This window comes from Nothoprocta perdicaria, unplaced genomic scaffold (genome assembly GCF_003342845.1).
Source record: "Nothoprocta perdicaria isolate Ctin4 unplaced genomic scaffold, notPer1 scaffold_62, whole genome shotgun sequence".
Classification (NCBI taxonomy): domain Eukaryota; kingdom Metazoa; phylum Chordata; class Aves; order Tinamiformes; family Tinamidae; genus Nothoprocta; species Nothoprocta perdicaria.
Genome location: NW_020455888.1, coordinates 1,695,876 through 1,710,882, shown reverse-complemented (window position 1 = coordinate 1,710,882; position 15,007 = coordinate 1,695,876). Strand labels below are relative to the sequence as shown.

The 15,007-nt window shown below is 47.4% G+C and overlaps 1 protein-coding gene across 1 annotated transcript; it reads right to left on the bottom strand.

Moving 5' to 3' along the window:
* Window positions 1-947: 947 nt before the first annotated feature.
* On the bottom strand, window positions 948-1,962 carry GSX1 (GS homeobox 1). The gene is made up of 2 exons (XM_026049853.1): window positions 1,572-1,962; window positions 948-1,303 (listed from the first exon to the last, which is right to left on the bottom strand). The coding sequence occupies exons 1-2, from the start codon at window positions 1,960-1,962 to the stop codon at window positions 948-950; spliced, it is 747 nt and encodes a 248-aa protein (XP_025905638.1).
* Between the last annotated feature and the right edge of the window lie 13,045 nt (window positions 1,963-15,007).

The window sequence follows — 15,007 nt, the reverse complement described above, 5'->3', positions numbered from 1 at the left end:
ATTCTGCCTTTCGCTCCCGCAGAGTGAGGGGAAGGGATGCGCCGAGCAGAGGGAGGATGGAACCGGAGCCCGTTCTTTGCAGGAGGCGGGAGCCGGGACCGCGGCGAGTCTGGGCTGGGAACTCGGCACCTCGCGCCTTCCAAAGGGACCGAGTCGGACCCAAGGGACCGGCCGCGGCGCAGAGGCGCCCGACGGGGCGGGCAGAGACGCTGCTCCGAGGCGGGGCGCCCAGTGGGACTCTAAAAAGGTGCTTTTTGTTTCGACGTGAAGGGAGCAAATAAACCACCAACGAGGCTTTATTATCATCATCATCACCATTATCATCGCCATTCTCTTTGCACATAAATAAATAAATAAATATATCCCGTGGGAAATAGGGGGATAAAAGAGGACGGGAAGGTACAACTGCAGCCGTGTGCCCGAAATGGCCGAGGGCAAAATCAAACCGAGAAATTTTAGGGCAGGGGAAAAAAAAAAAAAAAAAAAAAAAAAAAAAAAAAAAAAAAAAGAAAAAAGAGAGAGAGAGAGAGAAAGAAATTAATACTGATAATTCAAACATTAATACTGATAACCCCCACCCACCCGCTTTCTCTCTCCTCGGTGTTGCCGCGGGGAGTACTGGGGCGGCCGCCGGCCACTGCGCCCCCGCGCAGCATCCGCACCGTCCTCCGCGTCTGGATGGGGCCCGACGGGCTGTTCCTGCGGGGAGACTAGGGAGCCGGCGGGCACTAAGGGGGGCCTAGGGCCCTAGGGAGCAGTTTATTTACAACAGGGCTCACAGACACCGGCCCTCGTGGCCGAGGGTCTAGAAAGGCGCAAGTCCTTGTTAAATTACACAGATTATACAAAAACAGTATAAAATCCTTGCAGTGCAGGTGGGCACTGGAGCAGGCTCCTCGTGCTGCTCGCGCACAGTCCCCGCGGAGCCGGTGTCCGGCGGGCAGGGGCTAGGGGCTGCCTGCGAGGCCTCTGTCGTCCTTCCCGGAGGAGGATGGGGACATGCGCAAGTCCTCGTCGTCCTCCGAGCACTTCGTGCTGGAAAGGGACGAGCATTTGCAGCTGTGGCCAGAGCCCCCGCCTCGATGCGAGCTGCTTTTGCCTTCCTTCTTGTGCTTGACGCGGCGGTTCTGGAACCAGATCTTCACCTGCTTCTCGGAGAGGTTCAGGTAGGTGGCGATCTCGATTCGCCGCAGCCGGGAGAGGTACATGTTGGAGGCGAACTCCCTCTCGAGCTCCAGGAGCTGCGTGCTCGTGAAGGCGGTGCGCATCCGCTTGCTGCTCGGCAGCTGGCTGGACGTGCTGTCTGCGGAGCGGAGCAGCGCTCAGCACCGGCCCCGGCCCGCCCGGGACCCCCGCCCGGCTCCGCGGTGGCCGCATCCCGCCCAGCCTCCACCCGCCTGGGCCAGGAATGTCCCCAGCCCGAGGGCGCCGGGACAGTCCCCGCGGGGAGATGCGCCTGGACGCCCCGTCGAGGCTGCGGGGCGCAGGGACCCAACTCCCAAAGCGCCCCGACGGCCCCCCCCCCCCATCCCTCGCGCTGTCCCCCAGAGCCCACGCGCGTCCGGGCTTACCCACGGAGATGCAGTGGAACTGCCGGGGGTCGGGCAGCGGGTAGGCGCCCTGGTAGAGCGCCGGTGCGTGCCCCACACCGACGGCCGAGACGGGGTGCTGCTGCCGGGCCAGGGGCGAGGGGCAGTACTGCGAGCCGAACGGGGGGAAGGAGGCCTTGAGCAGGGGGATGGCGGGCGGCGGCGGGTGCAGCTGCGAGGCGGTGACACAGAGCGGGCAGACGCAGAGCAGCCCGGCCTTGCGCGCCGTGCAGGCRGCGGCGGGCAGCGCGGGCAGCGGGTGCGACGGGTGCACGGCGTACGGGAAGAGCGGCGGCGGCGGCGGGCTGCCCTCGCCCTTCTTGTCGCCCGCCTCGCGCAGCACCAGCGAGTCCACGAGGAAGGAGCGCGGCATGGCCCCGCGCAGCGCCCGCGCAGCGCCCCGCGCCGCTGGCCAGCGCGAGTGGTGCTGAACGGCGCCCGCGCGCCCGCTTAAATAGCGGCCCCGCCATGTGATGGTGGCGGCGCCGGGCTCTCAATGGGCTTTCTGTGTCGCTTCTCTTGGCATTCACGCCGCACGCTCCCTCATTATTTCCCTTGTTAACTAAATGAACTGCATAATGTACTCCATTCGGGGCGACCCCACCCACGCCGGAGCGGGCGGCCTCTCCCCTCCTCTCCCTTTGGCGGGGTTATTTTCTCATTCTCTCGCCATTTAATATTCTTTTCTTTCTCTTTACCGCGCTCCTTCGCTTTCAGGGCGGCTCGCAGCCCGCTTCCCCCCTTGTTTACTTTGCCGGCTGCAGCCGCGCTCGCCGCCGCCTTCCCCGCAGCCCCCCGCCGCCTTCCCCACCTGTGGCAGCACCGGCCCGGCCGCGCTTTGCCGCCCCCGCCGCTTCTCCCTCGGTCCCGCTTTGCTGCTCCCGGCCCCGCGTCTTTGTGCGCGGTCCCGAGCCGGCACCTGCCGCTCGCAGCCCCCGGTGCAGGCGGGTCCCGCGGCCCCGCTGCAGGCGGGTCCCAGTGCAGGCGGATCCCATGTCCTGGCTCAGGCGGATCCTGTGGTCCCGGTGCGGGGTAACGTCGCTCCGCACCCCGGGACGGCTCCGCAGGTGCGGGCAAAGAGCGGGCGAGCGGCCGCGCTCGCTCCGCACGTCTCTCCCTSCTCGTCCCTCGCTGCGGTACCTGCAGTCCCGCAACCTGCCCCTCCGCCGGGCTCCGGGAAAGGCTGTGCGGGGAAATAACGGGCGCATTCCCCCCAYACCATGAGAATTAACACGCGCAAACAGGCGCTCTGCTTTTCTTAGCGTTGGGGCTCGGCACAACTTAGCGCCGGTTTTACCCTAGGCGCCGCTTGTCCCTCCGAGCGAACGCGCGGACTCGCCCTGCGTGGGACACGCGGGTTCCCCGGAGCCTGGTGACTATGTAGGTGAATAAGGAACGAATAAGAAAATCAAATGTTCATCAGGTTGCGTTTTCTTCCCCATTTTCCTGTTTAATATCCAGGGAAAAGACAAGCGCACTSGCTGACGGACAGCACTGCCGTCAAAACGAGAGGCGATTTCGGCTGACGAGAACCTGTCCGCTTCAGACATAAATGTATTTCTTCAAATAAAGCGAAGAATATGAAGAAAAAAAAAAAAAAGGCTGGGAAAATGTAATCCTGTGCCTCTGGTTTATGAAGAGGTTGTTTTTTCCTTGCGATCGCATTTCTCATTGGAATCTATGAGAGTTTTGCCGAGATGCTGTTATGCCGGAGCTGAGAAATGCCCGTGTATTTCCAAATAAAAGGGGAAAAAGGAACGAAAGGACAACAACGAAAACTAGCAAAAAGACTAGTTCCGCGGTTATTTAGAAGGGGTTTTCAAATGTCCTTCCCCTAAAAGCGTTATTTGAAGGGGAGGAGGGTGTTTTTGTTTATGTTTTTAAGGAGCTCGTAATTTAACGTTTTAACGTGATTCCCCGCCGAGCTCTTCCCGGGAAGGGGGAACTCTGCCCCCTGGGAAGTGGCCGGGCGCCCAAGGGGGCTGATTCCCCTCTCCGGCTCAGCGGTTCCCGCTGTCTGGGGCTGAACCCCAGGGCTTGGAGCCACAGGGAGGCAAAGGGTTAACAGCTCCTGAATGCACCAAGCCCAAAGCTACTGGGAAAGAATATCCAAAAAATAACCAGTTTTTTTTTTCTTCTTCTTTTTTTTTTTTTTTTTTTTTTTCAGCCGCTGGACCTTATTGAATGTCATTGAAGAAAGTTTTGAATGCCAGATAAAGAGAGGCGAATTAAAGTGTGTGACAGCAGAGGATAAGCAAACACAAAGAGAACTCTGTCACACTTTGGGCAAAATCCGTGGGCTTTTTACCAAGCCTCTTCGCTATGATTGAATTAAGTAATAGGAAAACATTTTCTTTCAGTTTAGAGCCATTAGACAAAAACTTCAAAGCGAATAACACTTTTTAATGTGCAGCCCAACAATAGAATCTGTTTTGTGCTGAAATGTTTAAATGGTTTGTTGTGCAACTGCGGGCTGAAATAACCCAGACTGCAGCAAAATAGCATCCTTGGGGTCGGTTTTTAAGAGAGCTTGAAGCTAGCAAAGACCTTTAATCCCGGTGCTTTAAACTCGCTCCCTTTCRCCCCCCACCAACACTATATATATWTTTTTTTTCCTTCGCCCGGGGTTAGGGCGTTTCGGGTGTTTTTCTCCTCGGAGCGACGGTCGCCAAACGAAAGCGGCGCCGGGAGGCGGCGGAAAGCCGCGGGTTGCCGGGGCCGCCCCCGCTCCGCCGCGCACCGCGGATCGGTGCCCGCCGCTTCCCGGGATGCTCCCGGTCCGCGGAGGGAAGGAGGGGATCGCGGGTGGGGAAGCGCGAGGGGGGGGGGCCATCGTAGAGGGGAAAGGGAAGGAGAAGGCGCTGAGTCCCTCTGCTTGGGAACAGCGATGTGCACGTTAGCTGGAGAAAGGGGCAGCAGCATTTTGAAGTATCGACCCTTCTGGCATGGGAGAGCCTCTGGGGTGCAGGATTTGGGGTGTGGGGGGCATGCAGCATTGCTCCCTACTAGGTCATGGAGGGGTGCGTTTCATTCGGGAGCTGGGCAGGAGGGAGCTCGGAGAGCGGACAAGGGGTCGTGCTCGGTGGGTGGCTATGAGATCACCCAGGCCAGAAGGGATGTGCCCTGGTGTCCAAGGAGCTGCCTTCTGTGCCGGGCAAACCCACCCAGGAGCATGGCAAACCACACGGGCTCCTCTGCAGCCTTTAATCTACTTGTCTGAAAACGAGTATGACAACTTGAGTAAGCAGGAATATCTTCATTTYATCTCATTTAATTTAATTTCTACATTTTTAGCAAATTATTTCTTTGTGGCTGCTGAGTTTTCCTCACTGTCTTTTGCCTCATTGAATAATGAGCTACCCAAATCATTTTGTTTATGACTCAAAATGTGCTCAGTACATAATGAGTCTCACGGATGCTGCCGAGCACTCACTTGGCTGGCCAGTTTTGTGGCACCTTTGAGGAAAAGTAGAACCAGCTCCTGGACTAGGAAGAAGTGTTGAGGGCTGAGAACTATTCAGGAGGGACAGAATGGCACTTTGTGGAACACGGTGTCCCTTTCTGCTTATGTAAATCTTAGTGTCTGAGATCTGTAATGTGCCTTTGGCTTTCTGACTTTGGTCAACCYGGAGGAGTCCCTAACCTTCAGAGTCAAACCTCAGGGAAGGGAAATGGACGATGAGAGAGTGTGAAAAACACAAATATTAGATATCTGCAGGGAAAAAAAAAAATCAATCTGTGTATGTGAGCACCTTCACAAAAGCAGAAATTAAATCCAGTCTAAACACAGTTCCCACTCCCGTGATCAGAAGTCCATACAGATCCATAACTCCTGTACAGCAGTGGCCTTAGGGAAGATATAAGAAAGACCATGGGGAAAAGACAAGCAAAGGATCATCCTTCCCTCGTTTAGTCCTGGCCTCCAGTGATCCAAAACTCAAGTGCTTCCTGAAACAGAGGTTGTATGTACTTAATGTTTTTGAAGCTAAAGGCAAATCTCACCCTTCTTTGTCATGAAGTTCACCTCCACCTTTCTCCAGCTCTTGTCATATCCATCAATATCTTACAAATTCATCAGTGTTTATATCTCGCAATCTACCAGAAACAGTCTTCACCATGAAACCCTGCTACATTTCTATSACAATTCATACAGGTTTGTCCAGTTTTCACTACAAGCTGTAAATGATACTTTAATTAGTCTATGCCCTTAAAACCCATGACATAGAAAAACCTTTGTCTTTTTTTTTTTTTTAAACCTTGTTTACTTTCAACAAGTAAACATCCAGGCTAGAGAATTGCCATTTAGCTTTTCTTTAGGCCTAGTGCTTGCTCACAGGGTGGGTCTCTAAGACAACTCTATAATTCCTTTCTAGGAATTTTGCTGGTCTCTTTACTCCCCTCCTTTTGACATTTAATTCAGGAGGAGATACTGAGGAAGTAGTTTGAGGAAAAAAAAAAAAAGAAAAATATTATGGAAAAAGTTAATGAGGAGATGAAGAAGCACATAAAAAACTGACAGTATTTAAAGTAGACTTTAAAAAGAAAAATCCTTTAGGAAAATAGATTAGTGGCACTTTAAAGTAGCACTTTAGATTAGTGGCATCCTTATAGGACGGGGCACACAGGATGCAGAAATCCGGGAGAGTATTAAAGACAATGAATTGCAAAATGTAGCTGAGTGTGAAGTCTGCAAATCTGCTTATTAAATTATTGCAGATATAATCCTCAGACACCATTCCAGCGTCAAATCATCTACAACCTGCTTTTTTTTTATTGTCATCTTCTCCTTTCCCCAAATGTCTCTCCTTTCTATATGCCAAGGACACAAGAATATACAAGCTGAAAGTTCTCAGAGTTCTCAGCCTGTTCTTTGAGAATATCCAAGGGGTGACACAATCTTTTCCCACCTTTTGTCTTGTCACTCAAGCTTTGCCGCAGCAATACTGTCACCACACATGGTAATGAAATATGTGGTACCTCTTAATGCTATGAAACATTTGAACAAATCCTTCTACAGCTCAGGGTACCACTTTTCAAGCTTTTACTTTGTTAATGTGGAAGGTAGAATTAAATAGACTGTCCCAACAGCAAAGGGCCATAGATTCATCTATAGCACATATATTTGGGATTATCGTCTTATCCCCAGACTGGTAAATTTGGGGGTTCTGCTGGGAAATGGTTATTGCTGAATCAGGTGCCTTGTTACTGTGTTCTGTGTAAAAGTCACATGCAGGAGAGACAAATATTGTTAATGTTAATGATGTGTATTCTGTTAATGATGTGAATTCTGTTAATGATCTTTCCTGTGTTTCTCCTAAGTGAAGTTGTCCAGGTAGCTGAAAAGAAAACACAGAATTTTCCCTGAGCCACTTAAAAGAATCCCAAAGAGCTGAAGAAGCCGGACTCAGTAACAACACTCACAACCAGACCCTTTGCTGATAAGAATATCAACACTTTAATATCTCACATAGAGTTCCCCAGTGGATAGAGGACATTTCCTAAGGAGTATTGCAAAACCACATCCAAACACACGCATGAGGCAACTCATGGTTGTGAGGGCTGGGCAAAGTGCTTGGTTTGGATCAATGGCTCATACCTTGTGCACAGAAAGTGGCAAGAGTTGAGAGCAAAGAGGAAAGGCTGCTGGGCTGCAATGGGATTTCCTGGTGCTGCTGGCATGTAGATACAGAGCCAGAAGGCTGCAGACAAGAACCGTGTAACTTGGTTCTTTCTTTGATGTTGGCAAAAGCATGTTCTCCAAGTGTTTATCACACATAAATGTGAAATAACTGTCTTAGATGTTTATTCAGCCTGTGTGAAACAGAGATCACCAAGGTATGTTAATTCCTTTAACTTGTTAATCTTGGCACTAGGTTGAGAAGAGGGACACTGAACTAAGAAGATAATTTCTTCTCTTCTTTTATTTTGTAGACTTTATGAATATTTTTGAACATGGTGAAGCATTCAGAATCTATTAGGTTATATGTGATTCTGTCTAGATGTGATTTGTATATTTTATTATTAATCATAGCAATCATTATATTTAATACAGGTGGAATATAGACAGGACTATGCTGACATATACAGTCATAATCTAGCAGCACTTTGTAAATATTATTTCCTGAAAGTTGAATGTATTTGCCAAACTCCTTTTATTTGTATGTAAATGTAACAACACAGGATGGCATTTTTAGAGACATGGAACAAGCCTAAGTTAAGAAAAATATCAACATACTTATCCAAATCAAAACATGACAAACATATGTGGTAGCACTACATTTGTAGTTTACACTGTATACACTTGCTTCAGATGCAAGCAAACTCTGTGAGCATCATCCTTCCATTTCTCTATGCTGTTGTTAGTGTAATTGCACTGGTCTCATGGGACTTACCCCAGGCTTATATCAGACTGTTAGATGAACAGTGTTTAAAACCTACCCCTGCACAAAACTTATGTGTATCAGGGGGCAGTGTTTGGACTTTGGGTCACAGGACCACTAGGCAAACGTTCTCCAAGCTCTGAGAACTTCTGCKCTGGAGATGGAGATCTGAAAAGTTAGTCCTGCTGTGAGTTTGTCCCCTGGTCTCGCACTGTTAACACTTCATCCTAAAGCACGAGCTTTGCATTGCCCTTCCTGGGTTGATAGAGAAAGTAATATGGAAACCTGTTCAATAGGGCTATGCCTTTGACATGGCAAGAAGTCTGGAGGCTGCCACTCTCATGGGCTGCACCACATCTCAAGCCTGGCTTCTGTCTTTCACTGACACAACCACACACAAAGTTTAGATTTCTGGTTGCTTTTATCAGCCCTGGGTCAGGAACAAACCTGCGGATTTTCCCACTCTGAGTGCGAAACTCACAATACTGGCTCATGCTTCATGCAGTATTGCCGTTACATCCTCATTTTCCACACTTGGAAAGCAGCATCGAGGATGGGAGTTTGGTGGCCCTGTGTGCCTGGAGTGCAGAGCCACAGCTTGGGTGGCAGCAGGTGATTCTGAGTTACTGCTGAGGATACAYATCAACAAGGACACTCAAGGTTTCTCACACAGGAAGTTCCCAGTGTGGCTTATCCTCATGTCCCAGTCCTTCCCATCATGGCTACAAATGGTTCCCTCCATCACATGGCCTTTTGCTTCAGAAGATATTGTCCATCTCATGATCCCAAACAAAGCTGTCTTATGGGCTTGTGGTGAAGATATCTCGGAGCTGTAGTAATTATGTGAAAGAAATTATCACATGTAACAGGCCTTAGCAGTGAAGTTCAATAGGAAGACTACACATAAATCACACTACATAGGAAGTTCAATAGGAAGACTACACACATCACACTACAAAATAAAAGACGGATTTCACAAAAGTCCAGAGCTTTGCAAAAGCTTTGCAAAGCCATGGATTCCAACATTTGTAGGAGAGGCAGGTCTACATAAGAGTTCGTCACCTTTGAAGAAGCYAAGTGAGGAAAAATAGGCACTTGAAGCAAGAGATTCTCGTGGCTTGCTTCAGAAATTCTTAGAATGAGATAAATCTCATCCAAAAACTGGATTGCCATATGAAGAATTTCTAAATGACTATCCCAAATGTAGACATCTGCACATAGTTAAATGAACCTCACCTATGTTACATCTTGGTATTTTTCTTGTTTCTACTGTTGCCTTCTTGCATGTACACAGGTTGCAATTCTTTGATGCATGAGCTATCCAAAAGCAGCCGAGTTGCCATGGTGTGGTAGCCAGGGGGAGGCTGTGTAGAGGCCCTCTGCTCTACAGCTTTTCTCATCTTGACTTCTACACTTAAATTGTTGTCCTTCCGATAGCTGTAGGCAAGTGGGCAGTTTGCATTGTATGTGCCTTTTAGCTCTGCTGTTGCCCTAGAGCATGGAAAATAATTAGGATTGTGTTTTAAAAATATGTGCATGTGAGGGCCAAATGATCTGCTAGATATGACTTACATGTTCCTCTTTTGCTCAATTTTCACTTTTCCCTCCAAGTGTCCTACCTCACTCCTGTTTTGAATACTTTTCTTAGTCTTCTTCCTTTTCTTTTTCCAATGTGACTACCTTTTTCTCCATCACCATCTTTGTTTACTGTCTTGGTTTTCTTCTCTTTAGCCAGATCATAATCTCAGTAAATGGAAAGCTTCTAAGAGGTGTTTATGTAGAAGTGTGAGGAGACAGCTTGAGTCCAGATAAATGACAACTCCTCTATCTGTCCCCACCAAAAGACCAAATTAGGAGAGAGGCAAACAGGAGTGATAGGAATCTTCTCCCCATTTTCTGTATTGGCCAGACACAGATCTAGGAAAGGAATCTACCATAGGAAGGAAAAAAAAAAAAAAAAAGAAAAAAGACAGCATTTTGTCTGCAACAGTTTAGGAGATTCTGTTGTGACTGCAGACACATGAACTAGAATGATGAATGGATCTCACCATAAATATCAGGATATCAGGCAGGGGGAATCAATGCTGTAACAAAGATGAGAAGAGGAATTTCAGAAATTTCTGTAGGTGTTAGRAGGCCAGCAGTGGCAAATGATTAATATATTTTCAACATCATCTGAAAAAMAAMCACACCTCAGCAATTGCAGAAAATATCCTTTTTTTTTTYYTTTTKRRRAAMYTWAAMMAAAMSSYTTTTTTTTTTTAAGACTAAGCTTAGATGAAATATTGCAAGTGGAAAGAAAGTGGTTGTGGTGGGGGTTTTAGAACATTTTAGAACCAGATTTGCCTTCGGTTTCTTCATCCATACACTCAATATCCACAACACCACCTAGGAGATATTCTAGCCAGATAAAGTAAGGTAATAGTAACCTGTCCAGACTGCTGAGGGCGCTCACCACAGGCTGAACATCATTGTCTGAAGGAGAAAACTAAAGCCCATATCATGTCCTYAGCTGTTTTGTCATTGATAGACACATACATAGTTCAGAAGGCAGAGAAAGCAGGGAAGCAGGTTTGACATGGGGTGAATGTCCACCAAGATTGTCATTGTTACATATAGACACCTCTCTCTGCAATCTCCCATGCCATTTCTATTACCCTCTCTGCAGCCTTTTTCTTTACCAGATAACCAAAAAGTCTTCATGGGTAAGTTAGCCCAAGGGAAAGAAGTGGCACTATTTTTTTTYCCCAGTTTTATCTTCCCTAACAGATGAGCTATCCTACAGCAACGAAAATAACTGAAGTATGTCTGCTGCAAATTTTCATCTAATCCCTCAGTCCCTCTGCCTCTCATAGCATCAAGTCCTTTCTTTTCCATTTGTATAACCCACTTTATGTCAGGGAAGAAGATTCTCCTGACTTCATAGAGGAAGATTTTAAGATTTGTTTTTTCTTTTTTTTTTCTTTGAAAGTGATGGCCTCAAAGACTAAACTTTTSTATTTGAAATGAAGGCAGAGAGAAGGAAGGTTCCTGAGCCCAGTTTTCTTTGCTGTTACGAGGAGGATCCTGTAACACTCTTCCATGCAGAAAGCATCTTGCCCTCAAGTAAATGAAGCAACTCTTCTGAAAAGAGAGTGATGAAGCCTGGATGGAGCTGGGCTTCTCACTCTTATCTGGCAATGATTTTGAAAGCTGTAGTTCACAARTCTTGGCCTTATTATCATCTTCTTCATGAACCTGCAACTGTTTTTGGTCTGACTTTCTCCCTTCCTTGCCCTAGCTACTTGTCTGGGATCTGTTTTAGGTTCCTGTATTTTTCACAGAATAGTCCAGTTGTGCTTCCTTCAGAGCATTAATTTTAGTCTAGGGATGCTCAACTTCTCTCAGTGCACATAGAAAGCCAATAATCTGCAGCACCCATTGCTTCACAAGGATAAAGATCCCATTTTCTCTTATTCTCTTATTTTAGACAGTTTCAAGCAGCTATTTGGGGGAATTATCACCAATCATTTCCCTCACTSGTACCTTCTGGCACTTCTTGCACTTGAACCCCCAGGTGTCTGAGAAGCTCATGGGTTTATCTTCCACCTTCTAAATAGTAGATGCAACACAGCATAAACATGCTTCCTAAAAGGAATAAAAGAAYGGATTAGGATAGAAAAGGAGAGCATGACTGTGAAGAGCCACAAGTGCACCCCACACAAGTGACTCCTGCTGCCTTGTGCAATGCCACCACATGAGGGAGGTGCCGGTGTTGGTCAGAGCATTTCTTTGGAGTGGTGGGCATYACTGTTTGGAGATATCCTGCAATTTGCAGTATTTGCAGCATCTGGCACAAGGCTTGGGCTGCTCTCGGTGCTGATGGTGGCCAGCAGCCCTGAAAGCTTGTGGAGATGGCAGCTTCAACAACTTTAATATCAAGATTTGGGAGACTTTTCCCTGTGCCTTTATGTGATATAATGATTTAAACTAACATTAAAGCTTCCCCTTGAAGACAGGAGATTTTATGAGAGAATTGAATTGTATTGGCTGCATGTACAAGGAGAATGAGTGTGAGAAAATATGGGTGTTCTTGTCTATGTACCCAGGACTCATCTGTAAATGAAATTCTCCTTTGAAAATGCTGCTTGATCTACAGAAATTCTTTACAAACATAACAGTTAAGCATGCCCAGGAAAAGTTGCTAATACTAATTAAATCTCATGACAAATACTTCTTTCCTCATAAAATTAAGAACGTAAAGAAAAAACAAAATTGCAAGTTAAACATTTAAAATGCCCCATGAAGATACAATATCCAAGGCTGTGGACCCCTTAAGGAACCCTTGAAGCACACAGAATATTTTTTTCAATTACTTGCTATACTTGCTATTTGTTGGGGTTTGCAGCACAATAGTACAGAGCTCGTCAGGGACCTCCTCCTCCTCYTGCAGAATCCCTGCCACCCCAGAAGCTGCTCTCTGTGGGCTCTTCACAAGGGGAAGCATCGCAGGTCCTGTCCCATCCCTATCACAGCTCATTGCACATTCCGGCCTCTTCACACATCATGGGAACACTGAAATTAATATTCTCCATTCTGTACTTATGACACCGCTTTTTAGTCTGTGATTTGTACTTTTCGGGCTTTTTTAGCACTGACTGGTATTTAGCAGAAGAGGCACTCTTTTGCAGAAAGTTATTCAAATTATACCCGTAACGTGCGATGTTATTTTTCAGAAGAACGGGTGAGGCAAGTCTGATGAGCATTTTCAAGTGTGCTTTTTGCTTTCTGTGCTTCCTTTGCACTTGATGCTTTTATTCTCCCAGCTGCCTGGGCTCGTTCCATGCGGCTGGGATGCTCTGCACGGCACGGCCCGCGGCCCGCAGCCTGCAGGTGGGGCGAGATCCCTCCTTATGGCAGGGCCCGCGCSGCCCGCGAGCACTTCTGCAAACGCCATCCCACAGCCAAAGGGCTGCGCTTTTCCCAAGGAGGAATCCGTCTTCCTTGCAGTTTGGAAGGATGGCTCCAAGAGGAGCAGAAGACAAGGAAACCTGGTGACGCATCATCTTGCTTTATGCACTATCTCCTATTTCAGCTCACAGGCTGACATGGAGATGTTTGCAATGCTCCGTGCCCGTGGTAATATTTTAAAGACTAAATAAATGATCCCTCCTACAACGGGAGCTTGTTCGGGGCWAACTATCAGGTATATCCTGATCTCACAGGCATTTTAGCACTTGCTCTGGAAATATTCTCACAGTACAAATACAAAACACAGCAAGAGTTTGCTCTTTACTTSCTTCACATGCTGCCCCCCGAGACACACCTCACACTAACTCCAACACCACAAACAGCGTTAATAAAAGCCCTCATCCTACCACTAAAAACAACCCCTCCCCTCAAGAGYAAAACATTGCTACCCCACTAAAATCCATCCAAACAGAAACCAAGCCCCCACAATCCACCCTACCAACCACTCTAATACCCTTCTCAACTAAATCCCCAACCATAACCCCCACCAAAATTACCAGCATGAAACTAACTCCATACCCTAAAACCTGTAAATCTCCTCAACTTTCAGGGTATGGATCCACAGTCAACGACCCAGAATAAACAAACACCACTAGCATTCCCCCTAAGTAAACCAAAAACAAGGCCAGTGAAATGAAAGAAGCCCCTAAATTTACTAACCAACCACGTCCCACCACAGACCCTACTACTAACCCTAGTACTTCATAATGTGGAGATGGATTAGATGCCACTGCTAAAGCCGCTAAAACTAAACAAACTCCCACAAAAAGTACAAAATATGTCATAATTTCTRCTCGGCTTTACCCAAGGCCTATGGTCTGAAAAACCATCATTGTCCTCAACTACAGAAATTTAATTCTCCTCAACTTCCCTTGTATAACGAACCCCAGGGTAAAGCCATGTAGAATATGTTCTGGTTAGCACAACATTTAAAGGACCTTATAATATAATAAAAATAGTGAAGTTAAAGAGCACGRAAACAGAATGGGAAACACTTTTGTCATGCTTCTGAGGTGTGCGAGTTAAAATGCAAAAGCATAAACCTGGAGGTCAGTGAGTCAGAGGAGAAACCTCTGGCTATGCCAGCTCCCAGCCCGCAGGTGCTGTACAGCTGGCAGCACCTTCCACCACAGCGAAGGTGTGAGATGTGCTGCTCATCTCAGCATCTCAAAAGCTCCATGGACAGAGAGTTGGAGGAAAAGAGCCCTGGCAACGCTTTAGTAAAGATGCTGCYGTATGCAAGATTCTTCAGTTTACACCCAGATTATGAAGGTCTTCATGACAGAGCTCCTTTGAAGGCAGTCAGTGCAGTGCAGCAGTCAGTGCAGTGCCCAGGTGGGGCAGCCACTCCTCGTGCAATGGTAGTAGAAATCCTAATCAAACTATTACAGGAGTAGAAAGTTAAATGTGAGAAAAAGTAGGAATCTCTGCTGTTTGCAAATATCATTGTAAATGTATCCTTGCTAACGCTGGGCAACTCACAGAAATATAGACTGGAGCTGAGAGGAGGGTGTAGTGATTAGATGTTTTGTGTGCCAGCAAATAGACCCTGTTCTTCCCTTCATGGCCATGAAGAAAAGGAGTAGAGCAGAGCTGGGCTGTGCCCAGACAGGGATAAGCATAGGCTCCACTAAGRGGAGGTGTGTTATACCCTACGCTGTGCAGGTAGGTGTCTGGCTACCCAAGAACAGAGCCCTCAGTGTTCCAGCTAGATCATCCACACCGTAGACCAATGTCCCAGGCAGTGGCATTTGCAGTTCTTTAAGCAGAGGTGAGCYTGAGCCTCCACCAAGTCACTTCACAGCATTTTGAGGAGAAAGTGGATGAAATTATAAAGATTAAGCTCTTCTGCTCAGAAGATGAGTACAATTAATAAAACTGTATCATATGTCAAACATTACTAAGGCTTTCCTCATGCTATTTCAGTGCTCCAGGTTGGCAGCACCAGCTTCACAACAATAGTTGACAAATGCTGAAGGTTGTAAGGTTGTTTTCCTATTATTTTTATATTTAAAAGTTTTTTTTCCA